This window comes from Microtus ochrogaster, chromosome 5 (genome assembly GCF_000317375.1).
Source record: "Microtus ochrogaster isolate Prairie Vole_2 chromosome 5, MicOch1.0, whole genome shotgun sequence".
NCBI lineage: Eukaryota > Metazoa > Chordata > Mammalia > Rodentia > Cricetidae > Microtus > Microtus ochrogaster.
This window is the reverse complement of record NC_022012.1, coordinates 82,667,505-82,689,734: the sequence shown is the minus strand read 5'-3', so window position 1 is coordinate 82,689,734 and position 22,230 is coordinate 82,667,505. Positions and strand designations below refer to the sequence as shown.

The following is a 22,230-nucleotide window of genomic DNA, read 5'->3' as shown; positions in this document are numbered from 1 at the left end:
AAGGTCCTAAGTTCAATTCCCAGCAACCACATGGTGGCTCACAACCATCTGTAATGAGGTCTGGTGCCCTCTTCTGGCCTGCAGGCATACACGCATAAAGAATATTGTATACATAATAAATAAATGAATGAATGAATGAATGTTTTGTCTGGATGTATATATATGCACACATGTACATCTGTTTCCCGTGTAGGTGAGAAGACATTGGATCCCCTGGAATTAGAGTAATAGCTATGCAGTTATTACAGAGTGATACCATGTAGTTGCTGGAGGCTAAACCGAGTTTGTCAGCAAGAGCAGCAGATGCCGAGTCGTAGGGAAGCACTGTACCAGCTGAGCTGCCCCTAGCCCTGCTGGCTCTGATTATTTATCTTTTGAAGATTTACTAATTTTTTTATTTATGTGTATGAGTATTTTGCCTGCTTGTGTGTCTGTGTATCACATTGTAAAGAGAGACCCAAAGAAGGCACTGGACCCCTTGATCCTGAAGTTAAAGATGGTTGTTACTCACCCTGTAGGTGCTGGAAAATCAACCTGCATCCTCTGGAAGGGCAGCTGAACCATCTCCCCAGCCCTGTTGGTTTTATTTGAATGATATCCCAGTCCATGCTCCTCATTTCTCATCACACTCCCTCAGGCCTTTCCTGAGAGGAAGAAACTGGAGCACCTTGGTCCGTGGTGCTCTTCCCTGTGAGGGGTGGGGTCTGGTGGGGAAGGCTTTGCACTCCTACTCACTATGTGTACTTTTAGGGTTATTCTTGTGACTTTAGAGCAAAGGATGCTTGAAGGAGCTCTAAGAGTGACCCTTTGGGGATCTTCGCAGGATTGTTTCAGCTGGGTCAGACCCCTCCTCCTTGAGCTGGTGGAATCCGGTGTCTGTTAAGAAGGCTGTAGCATGTGAGGGGCCTGTTGGGCTGTTTGCATAGGGTGTTCAGTCTCCATCTTCACGGATGATGTGGGAGTGTCATATATCAATCTGTTGATTTCATTGGTTAAGTAATAAACAAACTGCTTGGGCTCATAGCTTAGAACATAGGTGGGTGGAGTAAACAGAACAGAATGCTGGGAGGAAGATGAAGTGAGCTCAGACTCGACAGCTCTCCTTTCTGGGGCAGACGCCCATGCTCCTGGCTCCTGGGTGGACGCGGGGATAGCTCTGCTCTCTGAGGCACACACGATGAAGCTCCGACCCAGGATGGACATAGGCTAGAAGCTCCCTGGTAAGCCACCTCGTGGGCTACAACAGAATATAAGAAATGGGCTAGTCCAGGTACGAGAATTAGCCAGTAAGGGCTAGAGCTAAAGGGCCAAACAGTGTTTAAATGAATACAATTTGTGTGTTGTTATTTTGGAGCATAAGCTAGCAGGCGGCCGCCCCGGCTGGGGTGCTGGGGACGCAGCCCCGCCACTCTTATTACTACACACGGGCTGGGAGGAGGAGGCCGGCCTAGTCAGCACCTGGGTGCTGCTTGTAGCTGAGGTCATTCTGCTTACACTTTATTTTTACCTCCTTCTAGTTTGTCCTGAAGAATTATGGAGAGAACCCAGAAGCTTACAATGAGGAACTGAAGAAGCTGGAGTTACTCAGACAGGTAGGAGAAAGTATTTTTGTTGTTTTTTGTTTATTTGTTTTTTTTGTTTTTTGTTTTTTTTTTTGAGACAGGGTTTCCTCTGTCTATCTTTGGCTGTCCGGGAACTCACTTTGTAGACCAGGCTGGCCTCAAACTCACAGAGATCCGCCTGCATCTGCCTCCCGAGTGCTGGGATTAAAGGCTTGCACTATTCACGCCCGGCAGGAGAAGGTATTTTTATGTAGGTATGAATGGAATTGGTTTGTTAAAGAGATTAAAAAAAAAAAAAGACACACACAACTCTACCATCTGCTGTGGTCGTATTTGAATTTACTATATTTAATTTAATTTTTTTTAAATCTACAAAAGCATCAAAATTGCTGGCAGAAAAAAATTTGTGTTAACTCCTACAGCATGATAGGTGAAAAAGGATTTTTTTTCCCCTATAGGGTCTCAGTGTTGCTCAGGCTGGCCTTCAGTCCTGAAAGTTCTGGAAGTAATGGCATTGCCCCTTTATGTTTAAATCTTAGTTATTTTGCTGTACTGGGGATTGAACTCATGTCTTCAGGCTTGATAGCAAGTATTTTTACTTGCTATGCTGTCTAACTATTTTTGAGACATGGTCTTGTGTAACCCACATGGGCCTACAACTTTATGTAGCTGAGGATGATCTTGAAGTTTTGATCCTTCCACCTCCTCGTCTTAAACACTGAGGTTACAGATGTATGCCACCATCTCCATGTTTTTCTGGACCAAACCTAGAGCTTCCTTCATGCCAGGCAAGTACTCTGCCAGCGGGCCATCCACAGACTCTAGTGTCTTTTTGATGTTCGTTTGTTTGTTTGAGACAAAGTCTCTCTATGTAACTTTGGTTATCCTAGAAGTCACTATGTAGACCAGGCTGGCCTCAGACTCACAGAGGTCTGCCTGCTTCTGTGTCCCAGGTACTGGGATTAAAGTTGTGCTCCATCACTGGGCCATGGCTAGTCCTTTGTTGTTTTTTGTTTTTTGTGAGTTTTTGTTTTGTTTTGTTGGGTTTTTTTTTTTTGTTGTTGTTGTTGTTGTTGTTTTTGGAGACAGGGTCTCATTTCACATCCTAGCTGTCCTAGAGCTTGCAATGTTGCCCAACCTAGTCATGGACTGAATTCTTCTGCCTTCTGTCCTCCAACTGCTGGGATTATAGGGATATGCCTCAATGTCTGGCTTTAAGGGTTTTTTGTTGTTTGTTTTTTTGTTTTTTTCGAGACAGGGTTTTTCTGTGGTTTTGGAGCCTGTCCTGGAACTAGCTCTGTAGACCAGGCTGGTCTCGAACTCTGCCTGGTCTGCCTCTGCCTCCCAAGTGCTGGGATTAAAGGCGTGCGCCACCACCGCCCGGTTGTTTTTAAATTTTTTAAATTACATTTATTTATTTACAGTGTGCATGTGTGGAGGTCAGATAACTTGCAGGAGTTGGTTCCCTTCCACCATGTTCAACTTCAGCCTCACAGGCCTGTGGGAAGAACCCTTACATAAGGGCTCAGTCATCTTGCTAAACCCCTGATGGTTGTTTTGTTTTGCTTTTTTAACTTAAATCTTTTATCTTTATTGTTGTCATTTAGGTATAATGTACGTAACGAACAGCTTGAATTTCCCTTTCCCCCTATATTTTCAACCATTTTGAAATATTCATATATAAGAATTCAGCATATTTTGAGTCTGTTGGATTTTTTTGTTCCTTTTCTACATTGTCTTTTGTTTGGCCCGTAAGAGCTCAAATATGGCAGCTCCTCCATTAATCTGTTGTTTGACCTTCTGAAATTTCACTGACTTTCAGTTACTTGTATTCCAGAATACTAAGTGGAAAATTCCAGAATAAGTAATTTAGAAGTTGAAGTTGGTTGATGTTCTGAGTAGTCTGAGTCTCATGCCTTCCTGCTCTCTTATCCCACCTGGAATGCTCATTGTGCCTTTGTTTAGTGAATCCACACTGTGGGTGCTACCTGGTCATTATTCATTTAGTAGTAATCTTGGTTTTATTAGCTTGAATGAAATCTCATGATACCATGTTTAAATTTGTGTGTGTTGTGTTTGCACGCACACAAGAGGGAAGACACTCGTGTGGCAATCACAGGACAACTTGCAAAAGTCTGCTCTTCCCTTCTTCCAGGAACTGAACTCAGATGGACAGGCTGCACAGCAAATGCTTTACCCACGGAGCCGTCCCGGCAGTTCAGTGCTGTGTTTAAGGAACTCTTAAGTGTTGTTGGTCTTTGTTCTTTTGAGATGGGTGTCTATGTAGTTCTGGCTGTCCGGCGATGGCTAATGTAGACCATGCTGGCTAGCTTCTGCCCCCTGAATGCTGGGATTAAAGATGTGTGCACACCTTTAATCCCAGCACTCGGGAGGCAGAGGCAGGCGGATCTCTGTGAGTTCGAGACCAGCCTGGTCTACAAGAGCTAGTTCCAGGACAGGCTTCAAAACTACAGAGAAACCCCGTCTTGGGGGAGGCCCCAGGCAATGGTGGTGCACACCTTTAATCCTAGAGGCAGGTTGATCTCTGTGAGTTCAAGTCCAATCAGGACAGCTGGAGCTGTTAACAGAAAAACCCTATCTCAAAAAACAAACAAAAGCCAAAATAAAACTGCTGTCAACAGGGGTGCGAATTACAATTACAACAGCCTGCTTGGGAGGGGGGTACATACTCAGAAGTGGAATTACTGAGTTATGTAATAGGTGGAATTTTGAAGAGTCACCACACTGTAATTTTGCAGTGATGAGCCATTTTACATCTCTACAAGTGGTGCACAATTCTCCCAGTGTGTGCCATTTCCTCTGTTGTTGTTAAGAGTCTTAAGAGGCTACCATGTAGCCCAGACTGGTCTGGAACTTGTGGTCCTCCAGCCTCTTTGGTTTACAAGTATGCAAGTCAAGGCCTTGCTGGCTGTTTTGTGGGGAAAGGTTGCCTGCCTGCTCCCCACCACCCCACAGCAGGGTCTTATGTAGTCTGAGCTGGCTTTTAACTTATTCTCTAGTGAAATATGACTTGATCCTGATCCTGTAGCCTCTGCCTTCCAAGTGTTAGGACTACAGTTATGTATTGCATGCCTGGCTTCTTTTATTTTTCGATTACTAATAGGCACCCTAATGATTGTCAGGTAAAGGGTAAGGTGTCGGGCTATGGGGATGTGTGCGTGCTGAGAGCACCCTTGTTAAGGGATCTGATCAGCTGGTGGTGTCTGCCCGGCCTTGCTTCTGGGCTCTGTAGCTGTTAGCATCCCTTCTGCAGGGTGGTACAAGGGAGAGTTTATGGTGTTTCAAGCTCACTTCCTCACTGGGCACCTGCTTCTTGGTAATTGTATGGTCTGCTTTTAAAAACTTGGACAGAGGATTCCTTTGTTTTGTTTCATTTTCCTGCCAAATAAAAAGGTTTGTTACTATAAAAATTGAAAACAGTAAATATCCAGAATATATGAGCAAACAAAGATTTATGTTTCTATCAGACACTTATCCCCCCACCCCGTGTGTGTGTGTGTGTGTGTGTGTGTGTGTGTGTGTGTGTGTGTGTAAAAGAAGGTAAACTGGGGCTGGGGAGAAGGCTCATTTGGTAAAGTAGGCATGTAAGTATGGGGACTGGGGTTTGAATCCCCAGAACCCATATAAAATACCAGGCGTGGTCATGCACATCTGTAACCCTAGTGCTTGGCAGGAGGTGGAGATAGAGAGATCGTTTTCAGATCGTAAGGTGGCGAGTGGTAGTGGAAGGTAACTGTCGACCTGGTGTATGCACCTGCACACGTGTGCATTTGTACACTACACATACACACGGAGAGAAACGACTTCAGTGGGATTACTTGTAGATAATCTCTGTCAGCATTTGGAGGTATAGTCATCTGGTCCCCCCCCTTTTTGTCTGTATATTTATTTGCATATCCTATGCTTGTACAGAAATGCGATCATATATTCGTCTATTACATTCTTCTTTTGCCTGTATGTCATAGTTTGTCATAGGAGTCATAGTATATTCATAACAACCTTTTCTGTAGTTTGGCTGAGGAATATTTTCTTGTGAGTGGCTTTGCCATAATTTATGTAGACAGTCCTTGTTGATAGAAAGTCTAGTGACATCCAGACTTTTAAACTGATAATACTGTGAGAAATGCTGTTGTGTGCACAATTGAGGATTTTCCCCGGTTTTGATATCAGCCCTCCATGAATCTTTTTTTTTAATATTTATTTATTATGCATACAACACTGTGTGTATGTCTGCAGGCCAGAAGAGGGCACCAGACCTCACTACAGGTGGCTGTGAGCCACCATGTGTTTGCCGGGAATTGAACTCAGGACCCTTGGAAGAGCAGGCAACGCTCTTAACCACTGAGCCATCTCTCCAGCCCCATGAATCATTTTTTTTGAGACAGGGTCTCATGTAACTCAGGCTGACTTCAAACTTGCTTTGTAGTCAAGAATAACCTTGAATGACTGACCCTCCTGAGTTCTGGGCTCACAGCAGTGCATCACCATGCCTGGCCTTCCTGAGTGTCTCTTACTGTTCATTTAGATACAGAATTGTGGGTCAAAAGTTAAACATAGGCGGGTGGTGCCATTGAACATAGGAGCTATAGAAATGGCTCAAGAGCTAAGGGCACAGGCTGCTCTTCTAGAAGACTCAGGTTCAGTTCCCAGCACTCACATGGCAGCTCACAACCATCTGTAACTCAAGTTCCAGGGGATCCTGTTCCCTCTTCTGATTTCCACAGACATCAGACACACATGTGACACACATACATGCAGGCAAAACACCTATGTGCATAAAATATTTGTTAGAGTTGAATATTAAAGCGTATTATAGAGTATCTTCTACAAATGTGGATGACTTAGTCCACCAGCCCTGGCAGTATGGTATGTTCCCCAGCTGTAGGTGTAGATAGGGCTTTTTTAGAAATCCCTAATGATGGTGAGCCTGTTTCTTCCATCCTACTTCCCAGAATGCTATTCGTGTTGCACGGGACTTTGAGGGCTGCAGTGTCCTTCGAAAGTACCTTGGCCAGCTACACTATCTGCAGAGTCGGGTGCCCATGGGCTCCGGCCAGGAGGCCGCTGTAGCTGTCACCTGGTGAGAGCTGGTAGCTGGGCTGGGCAGTTGAGAACTTAGAAGGTGCTTGGACAACTGGGATGCTTGGGTGGTAGGCATGATCCTTTCCCATGTCCTCTCTCCTTGCACAGAATGGGGAGTGGTAGTGTGATCTCCCATAGACCCCAGTCTCATACTGGAGTGGTTGGTCCCCTTCCCTGACCCCCTTGGGCCCAGGCCAGGTCTTACTCTCGCGATGACTGAGATGCATGTCTACAGGACTGAGATCTTCTCGGGAAAGTCTGTGGCCCATGAAGACATCAAGTATGAGCAGGCCTGTATTCTCTACAACCTTGGTAAGCTGCTTGATCCTTCCAGGGGCCCTGCTTCAAGCCCTGTTAGCCCTGGGCCTCAGCTCATCAGGTCAGACAGCCAAAAAGGCTATGACTAAATGAAAGGAATATACCTGGGTTCTGACCCCTCCCCTGCCTCTACCACAGCTTCACTGGCACTTCTGCTGTTCCTGGGGCCCTGGGAAGTCACTGTTTAAAGAGCTACTTTGCTGGGCTGACCACAGAGTTGTCTCTGTGCACTACAATAGGGACTCACGGCCTTCCTTTGCCTGGATAGTATCACTTCCTCCCTACTCCCCTATTAATGGCTTTGGATTGAGAGGTTAAGACAGGCCTTAAATTGCCCTTCAAGTCAGTGTGGCTGTTGGCTGAGGGGAAAGCATGGGGGCTCCTCTCTCTACTCCTGAGACAGGTGCATAATAGGAGAAAGGATTTGGCTGGGTTCTTGGATTTTGCCCAGTTCTAGGACCTGTTTTTCTCACTGGATGAAGATGGGTGCCCCTCTACTGTAGTCTCAACACAGGTGTGGGCAGCCTGGGAAACATCCCCAGGCTCTCCTAACCTAACGGCCTTTGTCTCTCTAGGTGCATTGCACTCCATGCTGGGGGCTATGGACAAACGCGTATCTGAGGAGGTAGGACCCAGGGATGCAGGTGGACATGTGGGTGTGCTATGGAGGACAGGGTGTCATCAGCTACCAAAGTTGGAATGATTCTTGCCTTATGGAAGTGGTCATCTTTCACGTCCAGGGCATGAAAGTCTCCTGCACCCACTTCCAGTGTGCAGCAGGTGCCTTTGCCTACTTGCGTGAGCACTTCCCACAGGCCTTCAGTGTCGACATGAGCCGCCAGATCCTCACCCTCAATGTCAACCTCATGCTGGTGAGCAGGAGTCGCCCTGGTGGCCAAATGGGTTTTGTTTCTGTTTTGAGATGAAGTCACATTTTGTAACTCAGACTGGTCTGGAACTGACTGTGTAGCCCAGGCTTGCTTCGGAATCATGACCAGTCCTCCTGCCTCAGTATTTTTGGGGTTATGAGCTGCCACCCTAACTTTAGGTTGAATTGGAGAAGAAATGGCTAAGGGAGGAGGCAGTTATATCTAGACCCTGGGCCAGTCACATTGCAGATAGTAAGGGACAGGCAGGAAGGAGGCCTTGACATGGGGTCTTTTGAGTTCCAAGTAGATCAGGCACAGGGTGGTAATTCTGGGAGCTGGGGAGACTCGAGAAGAGAGCAGCCAAGAGGGAGAGGACTTCAGGTGCACAGGGTAGTGACCCGCGATATTGCTCCAGGGCCAGGCTCAGGAGTGCCTGTTGGAGAAGTCCATGTTGGACAACCGGAAGAGCTTCCTAGTGGCCCGCATCAGTGCACAGGTAGGAAGAGGGCTGAGGGTGGGCATTGGCTTTGCTCCTGCTCCTTGATGACTGAACTGACTCATCCCCATTCCCAGGTGGTAGATTACTACAAGGAGGCATGTCGGGCCTTGGAAAACCCGGAGACTGCTTCTCTGCTGGGCCGTATCCAGAAAGACTGGAAGAAGCTGGTCCAGATGAAGATCTACTACTTCGCAGCTGTGGCTCATGTAAGGCAAGGGTTACTGGTTGTGAACTGGGCCAGGCGGCTGGAGCTCAGGAGCAACAAGTCATGATGCCTCCTCTTCTTTCCCAGCTGCACATGGGGAAGCAAGCTGAGGAGCAACAGAAATTTGGGGAACGGGTGAGTGGGCTGTGGGCAAGGGGGGCTCTCAGGACGTGTTCCAAGCTTTTAAGATTGTCTTTATATCACACTGGCATTGGTCCTCTTTGCCACACCCTTGTCCCCCTCGTCTTCCTCATCATGTGCCAGGCTGTCAGAACCTCCCTGTAGACTTTGCTTCTTCCCACCTTGTAGCCCTCATTCCTGGGGTTCTCAGGAGGCAGGATGGGCTTCCCACAGGGGGATGGCTCTTTGGAGATGTAGGCTACAGGGTGGAGCTGTTTGGGGCTATTGGCTCGGCAGGCATCTGCTACCTGCGCTGCTGGTCTTCTGATCATCAGGTAGGACATAGTGGGGAGATGGAACATTAGGGTCCAAACAGGACAGGACAGACCAGGCTTTGCCTCCACAGGTGGCCTACTTCCAGAGCGCCCTAGACAAGTTGAACGAAGCCATCAAGCTGGCCAAGGTAAAGCTGAGCGAGTGTGGCTGCTTTCAGAGCCATGAAGGCAGATGGCAAGGCTAGCCAAGCTGATGGATCTTGACCCTAGCCTTGGTTATCTCCTCTGTCTCCACAGGGCCAGCCTGACACTGTGCAAGATGCACTTCGATTCACTATGGATGTCATTGGGGGAAAGTAAGTGTGTGGGACTAGGGTGGTCTGGTTCCTTCTTATTAAATGTCTGTTCCTCTGACCATGGGAGGAAGCCGGTAGGACTAGGGTGGTCTGGTTCCTTCTTATTAAATGTCTTGTTCTCTGCACCATGGGAGGAAGCCAGTAGTGCCAGAGAGCAGTAGCCTACATGGAAATCTAATTTGTGTATCCTTGGTGATCTGTGATTTCTCTCGGCTCCCAGGTATAATTCTGCCAAGAAGGATAATGACTTTATCTACCATGAGGCGGTGCCAGCACTGGATACCCTTCAGCCTGTAAAAGGTCTGGCAGCTGAGGGGAAACTGAGGACTGGGGTTGGCAGAGGACGATGGGATAGGGAGGAGGCTGCCTTGAGTCTTCCTGTGGGCCTGATCTCTGTGGTACTCCCTGCTCTTAGGAGCCCCCTTGGTGAAGCCCTTGCCAGTAAACCCCACAGACCCAGCTGTTACGGGTCCTGATATCTTTGCCAAATTGGTACCTATGGCTGCCCATGAGGCCTCGTCACTGTACAGGTGTGTAGGAGGGACTGGCTCTTTCCTTGGCACAGAGGTTCTTGAGGTCCCTCAAGTATACAGGTCTCTAGCAACTGGTCTGTTTATTCCTTAGCGAGGAGAAGGCCAAGCTGCTTCGGGAAATGATGGCCAAGATTGAAGACAAGAATGAGGTCCTAGAGTAAGTGGGATGAACGGTGGGGAGGTCAGGTGCACAACAGATGTCTTTCTTCTTGCTCAGATCTAGAGTGCTGGTGTGCCGTGGAGGGTGTCCTGCCCCGCCATTGCTATCAGTGTCTGGGCATAGCCACCAGCCCGTGCTTTCGTCTAGTTTCAGTGGAGGGGATCAACCTAACAGGCTCTTATGTAGACGGAATTGGGTCAGAGCCCAGCGTTCATCTGATCCTGTTGTCATCCCCTCTCCCTTCCCTAGTCAGTTCATGGACTCAATGCAGCTTGACCCTGAAACAGTGGACAACCTAGATGCTTACAACCATATCCCACCCCAGCTCATGGAGAAGTGTGCAGCGCTTAGTGTCCGGCCTGACACCGTCAAGAACCTTGTCCAGTCTATGCAGGGTGAGCAAAGCACAAAACAGGTGCCAGGGTAGCAGGCAAGTAACCTGCCATGGCCTCCTCCACTGAGGATGCTGGTGAAGCCCTGGCTCAAGCATGCACCATCCAAATGGTTCTGTGGATCAGTGAACTATGGGCTTCCTGTATCTGTGGAGTTGAGCAAGTGCTGGGAAACAAACTCTGATCCTAGTGGGCATTTCTGTGTCTTGTGGGCAGAGGGCAGAGTGGTGTCTGCTCTGCCTACCTCAGTGGCCACCCCCAATACACCTCAGTGCTGTCAGGTGTGTTCACGGATGTGGAAGCCTCCCTCAAGGACATCAGGGATCTGCTGGAGGAAGATGAGCTGCAAGAGCAGAAATTGCAGGAGACCCTGGGCCAGACTGGGGCTGCCCCTGGCCCCTCCGTGGCCAAGGCTGAGCTCGTAGAGGTGAGGCGAGAGTGGACCAAGTACATGGAAGTTCATGAAAAGGCGTCGTTCACCAACAGTGAGCTGCACCGTGCTATGAATCTGCATGTTGGTAACTTGCGCCTGCTCAGTGGACCACTGGACCAGGTGCGGGCTGCCCTACCCACACCAGCCCTCACCCCAGGTAAGCCCTACCCATGGCTAGCAGGAAGGGGCTTGGAGCTAGGGTTTCTTTGGCCTCACTGATTGCTGCTACCTTCAGAGGACAAGGCTGTGCTGCAAAACCTGAAGCGCATCCTAGCCAAGGTGCAGGAGATGCGGGACCAGCGTGTGTCCCTGGAGCAGCAACTCCGAGAGCTGATCCAGAAGGATGACATCACTGCCTCCCTGGTCACCACTGACCACTCAGAGATGAAGGTGGGTTTGATGAGCACTGAGAAAGGGCTCTGTTTCTGGGCTCCTTACTTAGTTTTTTTGTTCCTATCTTTCCACAGAAACTGTTTGAGGAGCAGCTGAAGAAGTATGATCAGCTGAAGGTGTACCTGGAGCAGAACCTGGCTGCCCAGGACAATGTCCTCCGGGCACTGACTGAGGCCAATGTGCAGTATGCGGCTGTGCGGCGGGTGCTTAGTGAACTGGACCAGAAGTCAGTGTCGGCCTTCCTTCTTACCCCATGCCCCATCTGGAGCTCTGTCCCTATAGTGTGCCTTACGGCTTTTTCTTGTGCCCACCAAGGTGGAATTCCACACTACAGACCCTGGTAGCTTCATATGAAGCCTATGAGGACCTGATGAAGAAGTCCCAGGAAGGCAAGGACTTTTATGCAGACCTGGAAAGCAAGGTAGCCACCCTGCTGGAACGGGCACAGTCTATCTGTCGTGCCCAAGAGGCCGCCCGCCAGCAGCTCCTGGACAGGTGAGTGTGGTCTTCAGCTTCATTGTGGACCCGGCCCAGGCCAACCTGGTGTATGAAACTGACCTTGCTTACCTGCCTATCCTTTAGGGAGCTAAAGAAAAAGGCACCACCACCTCGGCCCACAGCCCCCAAACCATTGCTCTCCCGCCGCGATGAGGGTGAGGCAGTAGAGGCTGGAGACCCACCTGAGGAGCTGCGCAGCTTGCCCCCGGATATGGTGGTTGGCTCACGGCTGCCTGACCCATTCCTAGGAACGACGGCCCCGCTCCACTTTTCTCCTGGCCCCTTCCCTAGCTCCACAGGCCCAGCAGCCCACTATCTCTCAGCACCCTTACCCCCTGGAACCTATTCAGGCCCCACGCAACTGATGCAGCCCAGGGCTGCAGTGCCCATGGCACCTGGGACGGTCCTCTACCCAGCCCCCACCTACACATCAGAGTTGGGCCTTGTACCCAGATCCTCTCCCCAGCATGGAGTTGTAAGCAGTCCCTATAGGGGGGTAGGGCCACCTCCACCAGTTGTAGGTCTTCCCTCTGCCCCACCCCCCCAGTACTCAGGACCTGAGTTAGCCATGGCAGTTCGGCCAGCTACCACTACAGTAGATAGTGTCCAGGCCCCTATCTCTAGCCATGCAGCACCACGGCCAAACCCTACCCCAGCTCTCCCCCAGCCCTGCTTTCCTGTGCCTCAGCCTGTGTCCCAGCCTATTCCCCAACCACAGCCTCTACCCGCACCCTATGCTTTTCCTGTAGGGACCAAGCAGCACCTCACAGGCCCTCCGCCACAGCACCACTTTCCTCCTGGGGTCCCCACAGGCTTTCCAGCCCCTAGGATTGGGCCCCAAGCTCAGCCTCAGCCCCAGCCTCCACAACCAGCATTTGGTCCACAGCCCTCACATCAGCCCCTTCCGTTCCAGCATCCACATCTCTTCCCAACTCAGGCCCCAGGGATTCTTCCTCCACCTCCACCTCCCTACCCTTTTAACCCTCAGCCTGCTGCTGTCTTGGGGCAGCCACCACCCACCCTGCACAGCCAGATCTATCCAGTCCCATCTCAAGACCCTCTTCCCCCACACTCGGGGGCTCTGCCCTTCCCTAGCCCTGGGCCTCCTCATCCTCATCCCACCCTGACATATGGCCCTGCCCCTTCCCCTAGGCCCCTGGGTCCTCAGGCAACCCCTGTTTCTATTCGAGGTCCCCCACCAGCCAGTCAGCCCACCCCTAGTCCCCACTTGGTGCCTTCACCTGCCCCATCGCCAGGGCCTGGTCCAGTACCTTCAAGGCCTCCAACAGCAGAGCCACCACCGTGTTTGCGCCGAGGTGCTGCAGCTGCAGACCTCCTGTCTTCTAGCCCTGAGAGTCAACATGGAGGAACACAGCCTCCTGGGGGTGGGCAACCCCTGCTGCAGCCTACCAAGGTAGATGCAGCTGAGGGCCGTCGGCCACAGGCCCTGCGGCTGATTGAGCAGGACCCCTATGAACATCCTGAGAGGCTGCGGCAGTTGCAGCAGGAGCTGGAGACATTTCGGGGACAGCTAGGGGATGCAGGAGCACTGGATGCAATCTGGAGAGAGTTGCAAGAGGCACAGGAACATGATGCCCGAGGTCGATCCATTGCTATTGCCCGCTGCTACTCGCTGAAGAACCGGCACCAGGATGTTATGCCCTATGACAGTAACCGTGTGGTGTTGCGCTCAGGCAAAGATGACTACATTAATGCTAGCTGTGTGGAGGGGCTCTCGCCGTACTGTCCACCTTTAGTGGCCACCCAGGCCCCACTGCCTGGCACAGCTGCAGATTTCTGGCTCATGGTGCATGAACAGAAAGTATCAGTCATTGTCATGCTGGTCTCTGAGGCCGAAATGGAAAAGGTAAGAGCTTAGATTAGGAAGGGATTGCGGTGTGGGGAGGCAGGGAGTCTGGGAAAGGTAGCCTTAACTGTCCTGTCTACTCTTCAGCAAAAGGTGGCACGCTACTTCCCCACTGAGAGGGGCCAGCCCATGGTGCATGGAGCCCTGAGTGTGGCACTGAGCAGTGTTCGCACTACTGAAACCCATGTGGAGCGAGTGCTGAGTCTGCAGTTCCGTGATCAGAGCCTCAAGCGCTCTCTTGTGCACCTCCACTTTCCTACTTGGCCTGAGCTGTACGTTCACTGTTCTGGATGGTAGGGGTCAGGGCAAACTCCTTGGGTGCTTAGGGGTGAAGACCTCACATCAGGCGTTCATACCTGTCCTTTCCCTGCAGAGGCCTGCCAGACAGCCCTGGCAACCTGTTGCGCTTCATCCAGGAGGTACATGCACATTACTTGCATCAGCGACCTCTGCACACACCTATTGTCGTACACTGCAGGTAGGAGCTGGCAGCCCTTGAGTGAACGTGTCTACCCTGTCTTAGCCTGGCCTTATGCTTCCTTCTTGCCGCAGCTCTGGAGTGGGCCGCACAGGAGCCTTTGCACTGCTGTATGCAGCGGTGCAGGAGGTGGAGGCTGGGAATGGGATTCCTGAGCTGCCTCAGCTGGTGAGGCGGATGAGGCAGCAGAGAAAACACATGCTGCAGGAAAAAGTGAGTGGGTAGACTGGGTTGAGCTGGGTTTGCCCTTTGAGGATGGCCCCTGCCCAGCTGACCACACCAAATGTATCTTTCTAGCTGCATCTCAGGTTCTGCCATGAGGCGCTGGTGAGACATGTGGAGCAGGTTCTACAGCGACATGGTGTGCCCCCTCCAGGCAAGCCTGTGGCCAGCATCAGTCAGAAGGTGAGGGCAGTTCCTTGAGGGCTCTGCCGGGACAGTCACAACCTGGTGACACTGCCTTCTTACCAGCTCTCCCCTTCTCAGAATCACCTGCCTCAGGACTCACAGGATCTGGTCCTCGGTGGAGATGTGCCCATCAGTTCCATCCAGGCTACCATTGCCAAGCTCAGCATCCGGCCCCTAGGTGGTGTGGATTCCCCAGCTGCCAGCCTTCCAGGTCTTGTAGAACCCCCGGGTCTTCCACCAGCCAGCCTTCCAGAGCCTACTCCTGTCCCATCCTCCTCTCCTCCCCCTCTCTCTTCACCTCTGCCTGAAGCCCCACAGCCAGAGGAGGAGCCACCAGTGCCTGAAGCCCCCAGCTTAGGGCCCCCCTCCTCATCCCTGGAGCTGTTGGCCTCTCTGACTCCAGAGGCATTTTCACTGGACAGCTCTTTGCGGGGAAAACAACGGATGAGCAAGCAGAACTTTCTACAGGCCCACAATGGACAGGGTCTAAGGGCTGCCCAGCCTACGGATGATCCCCTAAGCCTCCTGGATCCACTTTGGACACTTAACAAGACCTGAACAGGCTTTGCCTACCTGGTCCATACACTACATCTCCCATCCCTGCTGCCTTCGGCTCTGCCAGATGGAGTTGTACTGCAGGCCTCAGGTCAGGTTCTGCTCCTTTGTGGAACGTGACATTTTTCAGCTCTGGGCTACTGAAAGAATAAACATACTCTGTGGCCAATGTCTGAGCTCACCCACTGCTGCCTCAGGAGTGCCAAAGACACTTCTCTCTCTCTTACCACATTTTTTTGTTTCTTGAGACAGGTTTCTGTGTATAGCCTTGACTATCTTGGAACTCAAAGATCTGCTTCCCGAGTGCTGGGATTAAAAGTGTGCACTACTGCCCAGAAATCCTATTTCTTGAACATCTGTGAGAAGGCTAAGGGTCTAGGGATACAGTGGATTGACAGACACAAGCTCAGGCCCCTGGTAAATGTAGTTTTTAAAAAAGTTTAATATTACAATCTGGAGACAATACTTCAGAGTCAGCTGCAAAGAAGATGCCTAGCGCTTGCCTCCACTCTAGGTCCAAAAAATTTCTGCCCCCAGTGACCCACTTTGGGTGGGGGCAAAGGGGTTGTGTAGTCGGCCTGCCCTCAGTCCAGTTTCTCCAGCACAGAGGGCACGTACACTAGGCTGAGCTCACTGCCAAAGTTGCAGACAATGGCGGCGTTATCCAGCACCAGAATCTGCCGGGCAGGCTGGGCTTCACTGTTCTTGCCCAAGTAGACTGTCTGTAACAAGTCCCCGTAGTTTAGGTCCCAAAACGAGACACAGCCTTGGCCACCAGTCACCAGAAGGTTGTCTGAGATGACCCCTAAGCTTGCACCACAGCCCAGGTCCTGGAGGCAAAGCCAGGGGAGGTCTTCAGTGTGAGGTCATCTCCGGACACCAACAACCCTGTACCCCGCCTGCTTACCTGCTGAATGGAGTAAAGCTTGATGCCCGTGCTGCGGTCCCAGATATTGATGAGGTCATCCAAGCCACTACTAATGACACAGGAAGTGGTACAGGTCAGGGAAGTGACATCTCCACGGTGAGCAAATGTATGGCTGACCCTGCTACCTGTTAGTACATCCCACAGGCAGATGGCTCCATCTTGTCCTCCACTGGCCAGAACCATGGTCTGGGGAAAGAAACCCAAGGAAACTAGATCATGGGTAGAGTTTCTTTGCCAACAAGGCTGTCCCCATCCCATTACTGCTTCTAAGGGCCAACAGCCCCACCAGATGACAGCCTCACCTGGTCAATGTATACAGTTGTGATTGCCCCTGAGTGGCCCTGCAGGGTAAAAAGGCAACACGAATCCTCCAGTCGGAAGACCTAGGACAGGGATGAGTAGGCTCTGGTCTCTGGAACCTTCCAAGTTATGTGTTTCAGCTAGAAAATGCCTTCCATCATTTCTCTAGGACTCCTCCAGTTTAATGCCCGCTTTTGCTCCCTACCCCTTTCCAGCTCACCGATACCCAGAAATAAACAATACACACTCTTAGAGTATGGTCCTGGCTCCCTGTCACCAGGCGCCCGGCAGCAGCTCTCAGGGCTGTGATGGGTTTTTGGTGTGCACACGGCACTGTGTGGGTCAGATGACAGGCCACTGCGTTGCTGCTGCTGTACACAGATGAGGAAGGAGAACTGCCTCGCCCTGGGGTCCCTACAGAGGACAGGCTCAGTGAGCAGATTCTGAGAAGGCGTTGTGCAGACTCCCCCACCATGTGCAATGGCTGCTGCTCCCAGGCCCACTGACCTCTGAACTGAAGGGGACTGAGGGATGTGTGGGTCTCCAAGGAAAAGAAATCAAGGGAACCATTAAGCCGAGCAGCTACAATCCTAGAAGAGAAAGACAAGAGACTAAGCCTTGAGGAATACACAAAGTGCTACAAAAAAGATGCAAGAGCCGGGTGGTGGCGCACGCCTTTAATCCCAGCACTCGGGAGGCAGAGACAGGTGGATCTCTGTGAGTTCAATGGCCAGCCTGGTCTACAGAGGGAGTTCCAGGATTACACATGTAACCAATTATGAGTTTCCCCGTAACCTGGAGCTTAAGGTCAGGAGAACTGGGTTAATTCTGAGGAAGGGGAGAAGGATCCAGGGTGAGCATGTCATGGAGCCCCATAGGGGGGCTGCAATATCCATGATATCAATCAACTCTGACCTAAGTATATAGTCTGCTTCTTTCCTTTAACTACAAAAAGACTGCTTTTGCTCTCCAGAATTCTTAGACACAGCCCGCAGGCACAGGCAGGCATATGTGCCAATGGCTCCTACAATCAAGTCAGGTGAGGCTCGGAAATCTTGTCCCAGCAGAAGTCAGTGAACATTACAGCTTCTGCCCATGATCATCAAAACAGGCTCGTCTGGGGATCCATGGTGCACAGGAAGGGCAGAGAGAGAGAAAACGGTCACCAGGAACTTTTAAGGTCAGGCGTGAGCTCTTCCAGAGCTAATTGAGAAAACAAGCAGTGAGGAAGGATTTCCAACAGGCATGAGGAATAAGGTCAGCCAGGCTGCCAGTAAAATGCAGTAAATGTCCGTGCAAGTCCCAGTGATAGCAGGAAGAGGTGGCAGCAGTCAAAATGGAGACGGCGAGAGTTCCTGACACCAACCCCCCACCTCCACCCTCCACTCCCCCCCTCAAGCTCCCACTCCAGTTCGGATAGTGGAATCACTAATAGCCAGGAACCCTTGGAAGAGCCACCTTCCTGGAGCAGACAGGTGAACTGAGTCCATAAACTCAGCTGAGGGGCAAAGTTCAGGAACTAGAACCCCTCCTCCAACCCTGAGTTTCTATGAGGGCAGCAGCATGGAGACGAGGGAGGGAAGCATTTAGCAAATGCAGACTCAACAAAGATGGTCTGAGCCCAGATGCAGTACATGCGTATAATCCCAACCCCTGAAAGGCCTTTGAGGATTGCTTTATGGTTGGTCTGGGCTACGTAGTGAGTTTGCGCAGCTGAGAAGTACCTAAATGAGGGCTGGAGAGACACTGCTCTTCCAGAGAACCCAGGGTTGTTTCCCAGCATCCACAGGGCAGCTCACAACTATCTAACTACAGTTCCAGGACCTGGCACCCTCTTACGGACTCCAGGCATCAGACATACATGTGCACAGACACATATGAGCAGGCAAAATATTTTTTTCAAAACAAAACACCCTGAACATGTTCAAAAAAATAATTAAAAAAAAAAGAGTACCCAAATGAGGCCTTATTTCAAATACAAAAAAAAAAAAAAATTCTGCAGATTTTCTGCAACTGAAAGAAAGTAAGAGTGAAATACCCAGAGGGGTCAGCATTCACAATCCAGTAGGAGATGCTGACTTAGAAGGGTAGAAAGAAGACTCTGGGAGCTTCCCTTGTGCCTGGCCCTGCTGCAAACACTTCGCATCTCTAAAGTGGTTACCACCTGAACCACCCTCGATGGACAGGTATTAGAGACTGAGTGAAAAGCTCAAATCCCACAGCAAATGAAGGAAAAGAGGCCTCAAGACCGTGACAGGCGGGCTGAGGTAAGCAGCGGGGCACTCTCACCTCCTGTCCAGGAAGACAAGGGCTGTGATGCCTGAGGAGACCTCCTCGCTGCTGCAGCAGAGCACCCCTTCAATGGCGTCCCATACCTGCGAGCACAGAGGCTGTGAGCACCCCCTCCTCGTGGGAACCCCCCAACTAGATGTGAGCAGCCCCTAGGCCCACCTCCAGCCGGCCGCTGCTCCGCCCAACCACGATGAGGTTGCCTTGCAGCTCTAAGCTCCAGATAGAGCCGGCTGTGCTGGGGGCCCAGGCCAGAGGAGGGGAGCCCTTCTCGGGTGCAACCCCCTCTTCTTGAGAAGCCTGGGGCAGTGGGGATCCCGGAGAGGGTGGGCGCAGGGCCGATATGCGCATAGCAGCCAGGCCCTCCTCCTGGTACACACGCTGCACCAGACGGCTGAAGTCATAACCAGAGTCCCTAGAGCGGCCACAGCCTGCCCGGTGCCGAGGTTCGGGCTGAGTGGGCTCAGGGGGCAGCTGCACCGAGAAGTTGGTGTCGATTAAGCAAGTGAGGTCTGGCTGGTCCCCGAAGAGGGAAGGCAGTGGAGGTCCTCGGGGGCGGTGTCGCAGCGGAGGGCTGTCCCCAGGCTCCTCGGAGCTAGTTTTGCCGCCATCGGACAACCTTTCCCAGTTTTCCTGAGCTTCAAAAGCTCCGCCTCCGCAGCTGTCCCGGCGTGGCCTGCCCAGGTTGAGGGGCCACAAGAATGAGCAGTGGATTCCCTCAAGAGCAGGCAAGGGGTAGGGCCAACCTGTGCTTACCCTGGGCGCGGGATGCGCGTGAGGCAGTCCCCGGTCTGTGCGTCCCACACGCAGACTTGGCCTGCCAGGCAGCAGCTCACCAGCAGCATCCCATCGCTAGCCAGACACTCGATGTCCTGCATGAGGGTGCTGTGTTGGCATAGGCCAAGGCCATGACAGCCTGCTGCCCGCGGACACCACCCCCCTCACCATGAGGTGCCCTCGCAGCACCAGCGGCACGATCTCCGTCTCAGGCGGCGCGTAGCCATAGTCATCGCAGGGCAGCTCTCCACGCCTCCGCCTGCCAGGACCACCGCCGGGCTGCCCATAGTTCCGCGGGCAGAGCACCCGGTAGAGGCAGAGCAACAGCAGCACGAGGACGATGCCTGCTGCCAGGCCAAGTGCGGCCACCCTGTGCGGAACAGCAAAAGTGTGAGCAGGGTGCACCCCAATACTGGTTTCACCCTGACCCACTTCTTGCCTCACTGGGGCCTTACTTGTATAAGGTAACGTCACCATGGGCTTGTGTTCCACCTGGTCCCTTGGGTCCGGCCTCCCAAAGGCCAGCAGGCAAAGGTTCAGGTGGGGCCCAGGCACTGCGACCATCCTGAGGGTGCCGCCCCTCCAGGGCCTCCCGTGGATTCAGGCGCAGGGTGACAGGTATGACAGGGAGCAGGCTGATGTACCTGTGAGTAGGCAGTGGTGCCCTGCTGTGGCCCTCCCAATGCAGCCTTCTCACTGCCTGCAGCCCTCCCCAAACCAGCTCTGGCAGCCCAATCTTGTGATTTTCAGACAGTGGCACCCTAGCAACCATCAATGGATCTCATTCTGCCCAGGGAAGAGGGGCAAGCAATCTTTAACTCCTGAGAACAGGGACTCAGGGTCACTCTTCCAGGTGTGTCTGCTGGCAGCGCCACCAGTTCCCGTATTGCTGCCCCAGAATCGTTACAACTATTTCAGATTCAATGCAGAATCAGACTAGTTTTCTCTCACCGAGTGGAGGAGATGCTCTGGGGATGGTGAGCGGATACTGGGAGAAAGGCTGACAGTTGGCATAGCTCAACTTACCTTTTGGCCAGTGTGATGTTGTAGTAGTTGAAGAGTGTGGGCCAGTGGCGGAAGGACAATTTCCTCCACAGCTCCTCATCCTCAGGCCCCCAAGTTACCTCTGGGGCTCGGTTGTCATGGCCACCCTCTGCTGGAACAGCATGCTCAGGCAGCTCACCTGGCAATGTCTGGTTCTCTGGTGGTTTAGGAGCGTCAGGTGGGAAGATGGAGAAGGCAGGGTCCGGGTGGCTGGCAGGCAGCACTCCGCTAGGCACAGGCATGGGGCCCAGGGAACCCTCACCCAGTGGGCTCTGTTCTGTCACCTGGGCAGCGAGGTAGGTGCGCAGCCCTGCTGGGTCTGTGTACACCAGGATGCCAATCCAAACAACGGTACCAGCCTATAGTGGGGTGTCAGGTGCTCAGCAGGGCCTTGTAGGCACTGGACAGCCCCAGGCCCCAAGCCATCTTGGCTCTCACATTGGAAGGACTTGGGTGTGCAGGCAGGACATGACTCCCAATCTATACTTTCTCCTACGTCCCCAAGTCCTCTCACTACTACCTGCTGACAATCGCCACTAGAGGCCTAGCTCCCTTGGTTAGAAGTCACTGTAACTGCTTTAGTTTGACAGAACTTGCCCACCATTTCCAGGTCAGCATGGTCAGAGGGACCAGCTGCCCGACCGCCTGAAAGCCTGCCAGAGGGCTTCAGTGTTACCCGCCTCTCCCTTCAGCTGCCTGGGAGAGATGCTCTCACCCCCGCAGCCAGCACATCCCACTAGGCTCTGTTGTTTGCATGCTATGAGTCTCTCATTGGAGGCTGATTAACCATGACTGAGGAAAACATCGACCATGCAAAGTGGCTTCACCCTAGACAATCCCTGACCTGGGTCCCTCTAGAAAGACATCTCCTCCCTGCTGACCCTGGAGGTACTTCCCCAACAGACAGACCAGGAATTATTGGTCCAGTAGGAAAGGCGTATCAAATAGCTCAGGAAGCAAGGCTTTGAAGGACCACCCCTGGGATCTGAATGCTGTCCTCTGCAAGGCAGAACAGGGGTGATAGGTACCATGATGAGGCGCTGTGCCAGGCGGGTACGGGCCAGGAAATAGATGACACGCAGTCTTTTGGGGAGCCGCAGGTTTCGGAAGGAAGATGGCTGCAGTGTGATGGTGTGTGGTGTGGTCGGCCGTGCAGCTAGCGGTCTCTCATAGCGTGCTGGCCTTCCCACAGGCTTGGCAGAGGGCAGGCAGGATTCAGAGGGCAGGCGCTTGTTCAGGTCCGCTAGCTGTCGAGGGCACAGAGATCAGGCCCCGAGTTGTTCATAGGCTGCCTGCATGGGACTGCTGCCTCTGCCTGGGGCCACACCCTCACTCAGAAGCTGTCTGAAGAAAGCAAGCACCAGCCAAGAGAGTGGGTAGGGCAGGCTCTGCCACTCTTACCTCCATCCGCCTAATGTCGATTGACAGGACAGTGGTGAAAAACAGCATCTGGAGGAAGAAGTCAGACACCAGGCCCACAACGGCGAAGAGGCAGAACTCCTGGAATGAGCACACACCAGAGGCATTGTGGCTACGTGGCTGCAGATCCCTCAGAATCAGCAGGGCACAGCAAAGACAAAGAAAAAATTCTTCAGCTAAGGGTCCGGAGACTAGGAAGGTTAGGCTAGCAGCTCACTAGGGGGCAGCAAAGAGCATGCATCCCTTTCTCCAGAGTGGACTGAAAGGGTGCTTTCCAGAAAATTCCAGTCCCCTGAGAAAGGCATAAGTGCCCAATCCAACCCAGAAAACGTTAAGCCCACTAATATGTTCCCTGAGAGCCCTTCTCCATACACAGGTTCTGACCTGCTCATGCACGTCTCTCTCTCTCTCTCTCTCTCTCTCTCTCTCTCTCTCTCTCTCTCTCTCTC

The 22,230-nt window shown here is 52.1% G+C and overlaps 2 protein-coding genes across 5 annotated transcripts in view; one reads left to right on the top strand and one right to left on the bottom strand.

Annotated features, from left to right (window-relative positions):
* Ptpn23 (protein tyrosine phosphatase, non-receptor type 23) overlaps nt 1-15,298 on the top strand; it is a 27,936-nt gene extending 12,638 nt beyond the window's left edge. The window contains exons 2-25 of the mRNA XM_005347993.2: nt 1,518-1,592; nt 6,536-6,663; nt 6,901-6,977; nt 7,559-7,608; nt 7,724-7,855; nt 8,268-8,348; nt 8,426-8,557; nt 8,644-8,691; nt 9,083-9,139; nt 9,249-9,307; nt 9,528-9,607; nt 9,723-9,837; nt 9,932-9,997; nt 10,250-10,395; nt 10,665-10,982; nt 11,061-11,215; nt 11,293-11,444; nt 11,534-11,713; nt 11,801-13,583; nt 13,671-13,855; nt 13,957-14,061; nt 14,136-14,274; nt 14,359-14,466; nt 14,548-15,298. Coding sequence (XP_005348050.1) covers nt 1,518-1,592; nt 6,536-6,663; nt 6,901-6,977; nt 7,559-7,608; nt 7,724-7,855; nt 8,268-8,348; nt 8,426-8,557; nt 8,644-8,691; nt 9,083-9,139; nt 9,249-9,307; nt 9,528-9,607; nt 9,723-9,837; nt 9,932-9,997; nt 10,250-10,395; nt 10,665-10,982; nt 11,061-11,215; nt 11,293-11,444; nt 11,534-11,713; nt 11,801-13,583; nt 13,671-13,855; nt 13,957-14,061; nt 14,136-14,274; nt 14,359-14,466; nt 14,548-15,027 — 4,851 coding nt within the window. The 3' untranslated portion in view covers nt 15,028-15,298. The remainder of the gene's footprint in view (nt 1-1,517; nt 1,593-6,535; nt 6,664-6,900; nt 6,978-7,558; nt 7,609-7,723; nt 7,856-8,267; nt 8,349-8,425; nt 8,558-8,643; nt 8,692-9,082; nt 9,140-9,248; nt 9,308-9,527; nt 9,608-9,722; nt 9,838-9,931; nt 9,998-10,249; nt 10,396-10,664; nt 10,983-11,060; nt 11,216-11,292; nt 11,445-11,533; nt 11,714-11,800; nt 13,584-13,670; nt 13,856-13,956; nt 14,062-14,135; nt 14,275-14,358; nt 14,467-14,547) is intronic.
* Nucleotides 15,299-15,448: 150 nt separating this feature from the next.
* Scap (SREBF chaperone) overlaps nt 15,449-22,230 on the bottom strand; it is a 74,281-nt gene continuing 67,499 nt past the window's right edge. For all 4 annotated transcript variants that reach the window (XM_013346529.2, XM_005347991.3, XM_026779423.1 and 1 more), the window contains 13 exons: nt 21,764-21,862; nt 21,391-21,609; nt 20,345-20,721; nt 19,774-19,962; nt 19,487-19,688; nt 19,298-19,413; nt 18,704-19,217; nt 18,542-18,627; nt 16,760-16,842; nt 16,500-16,666; nt 16,255-16,335; nt 15,932-16,138; nt 15,449-15,854 (listed from right to left, as the gene is read on the bottom strand). In XM_013346529.2, the coding sequence (XP_013201983.1) occupies nt 15,609-15,854; nt 15,932-16,138; nt 16,255-16,335; nt 16,500-16,666; nt 16,760-16,842; nt 18,542-18,627; nt 18,704-19,217; nt 19,298-19,413; nt 19,487-19,688; nt 19,774-19,962; nt 20,345-20,721; nt 21,391-21,609; nt 21,764-21,862 (2,586 nt within the window). In that variant the 3' untranslated portion in view covers nt 15,449-15,608. The remainder of the gene's footprint in view (nt 15,855-15,931; nt 16,139-16,254; nt 16,336-16,499; nt 16,667-16,759; nt 16,843-18,541; nt 18,628-18,703; nt 19,218-19,297; nt 19,414-19,486; nt 19,689-19,773; nt 19,963-20,344; nt 20,722-21,390; nt 21,610-21,763; nt 21,863-22,230) is intronic.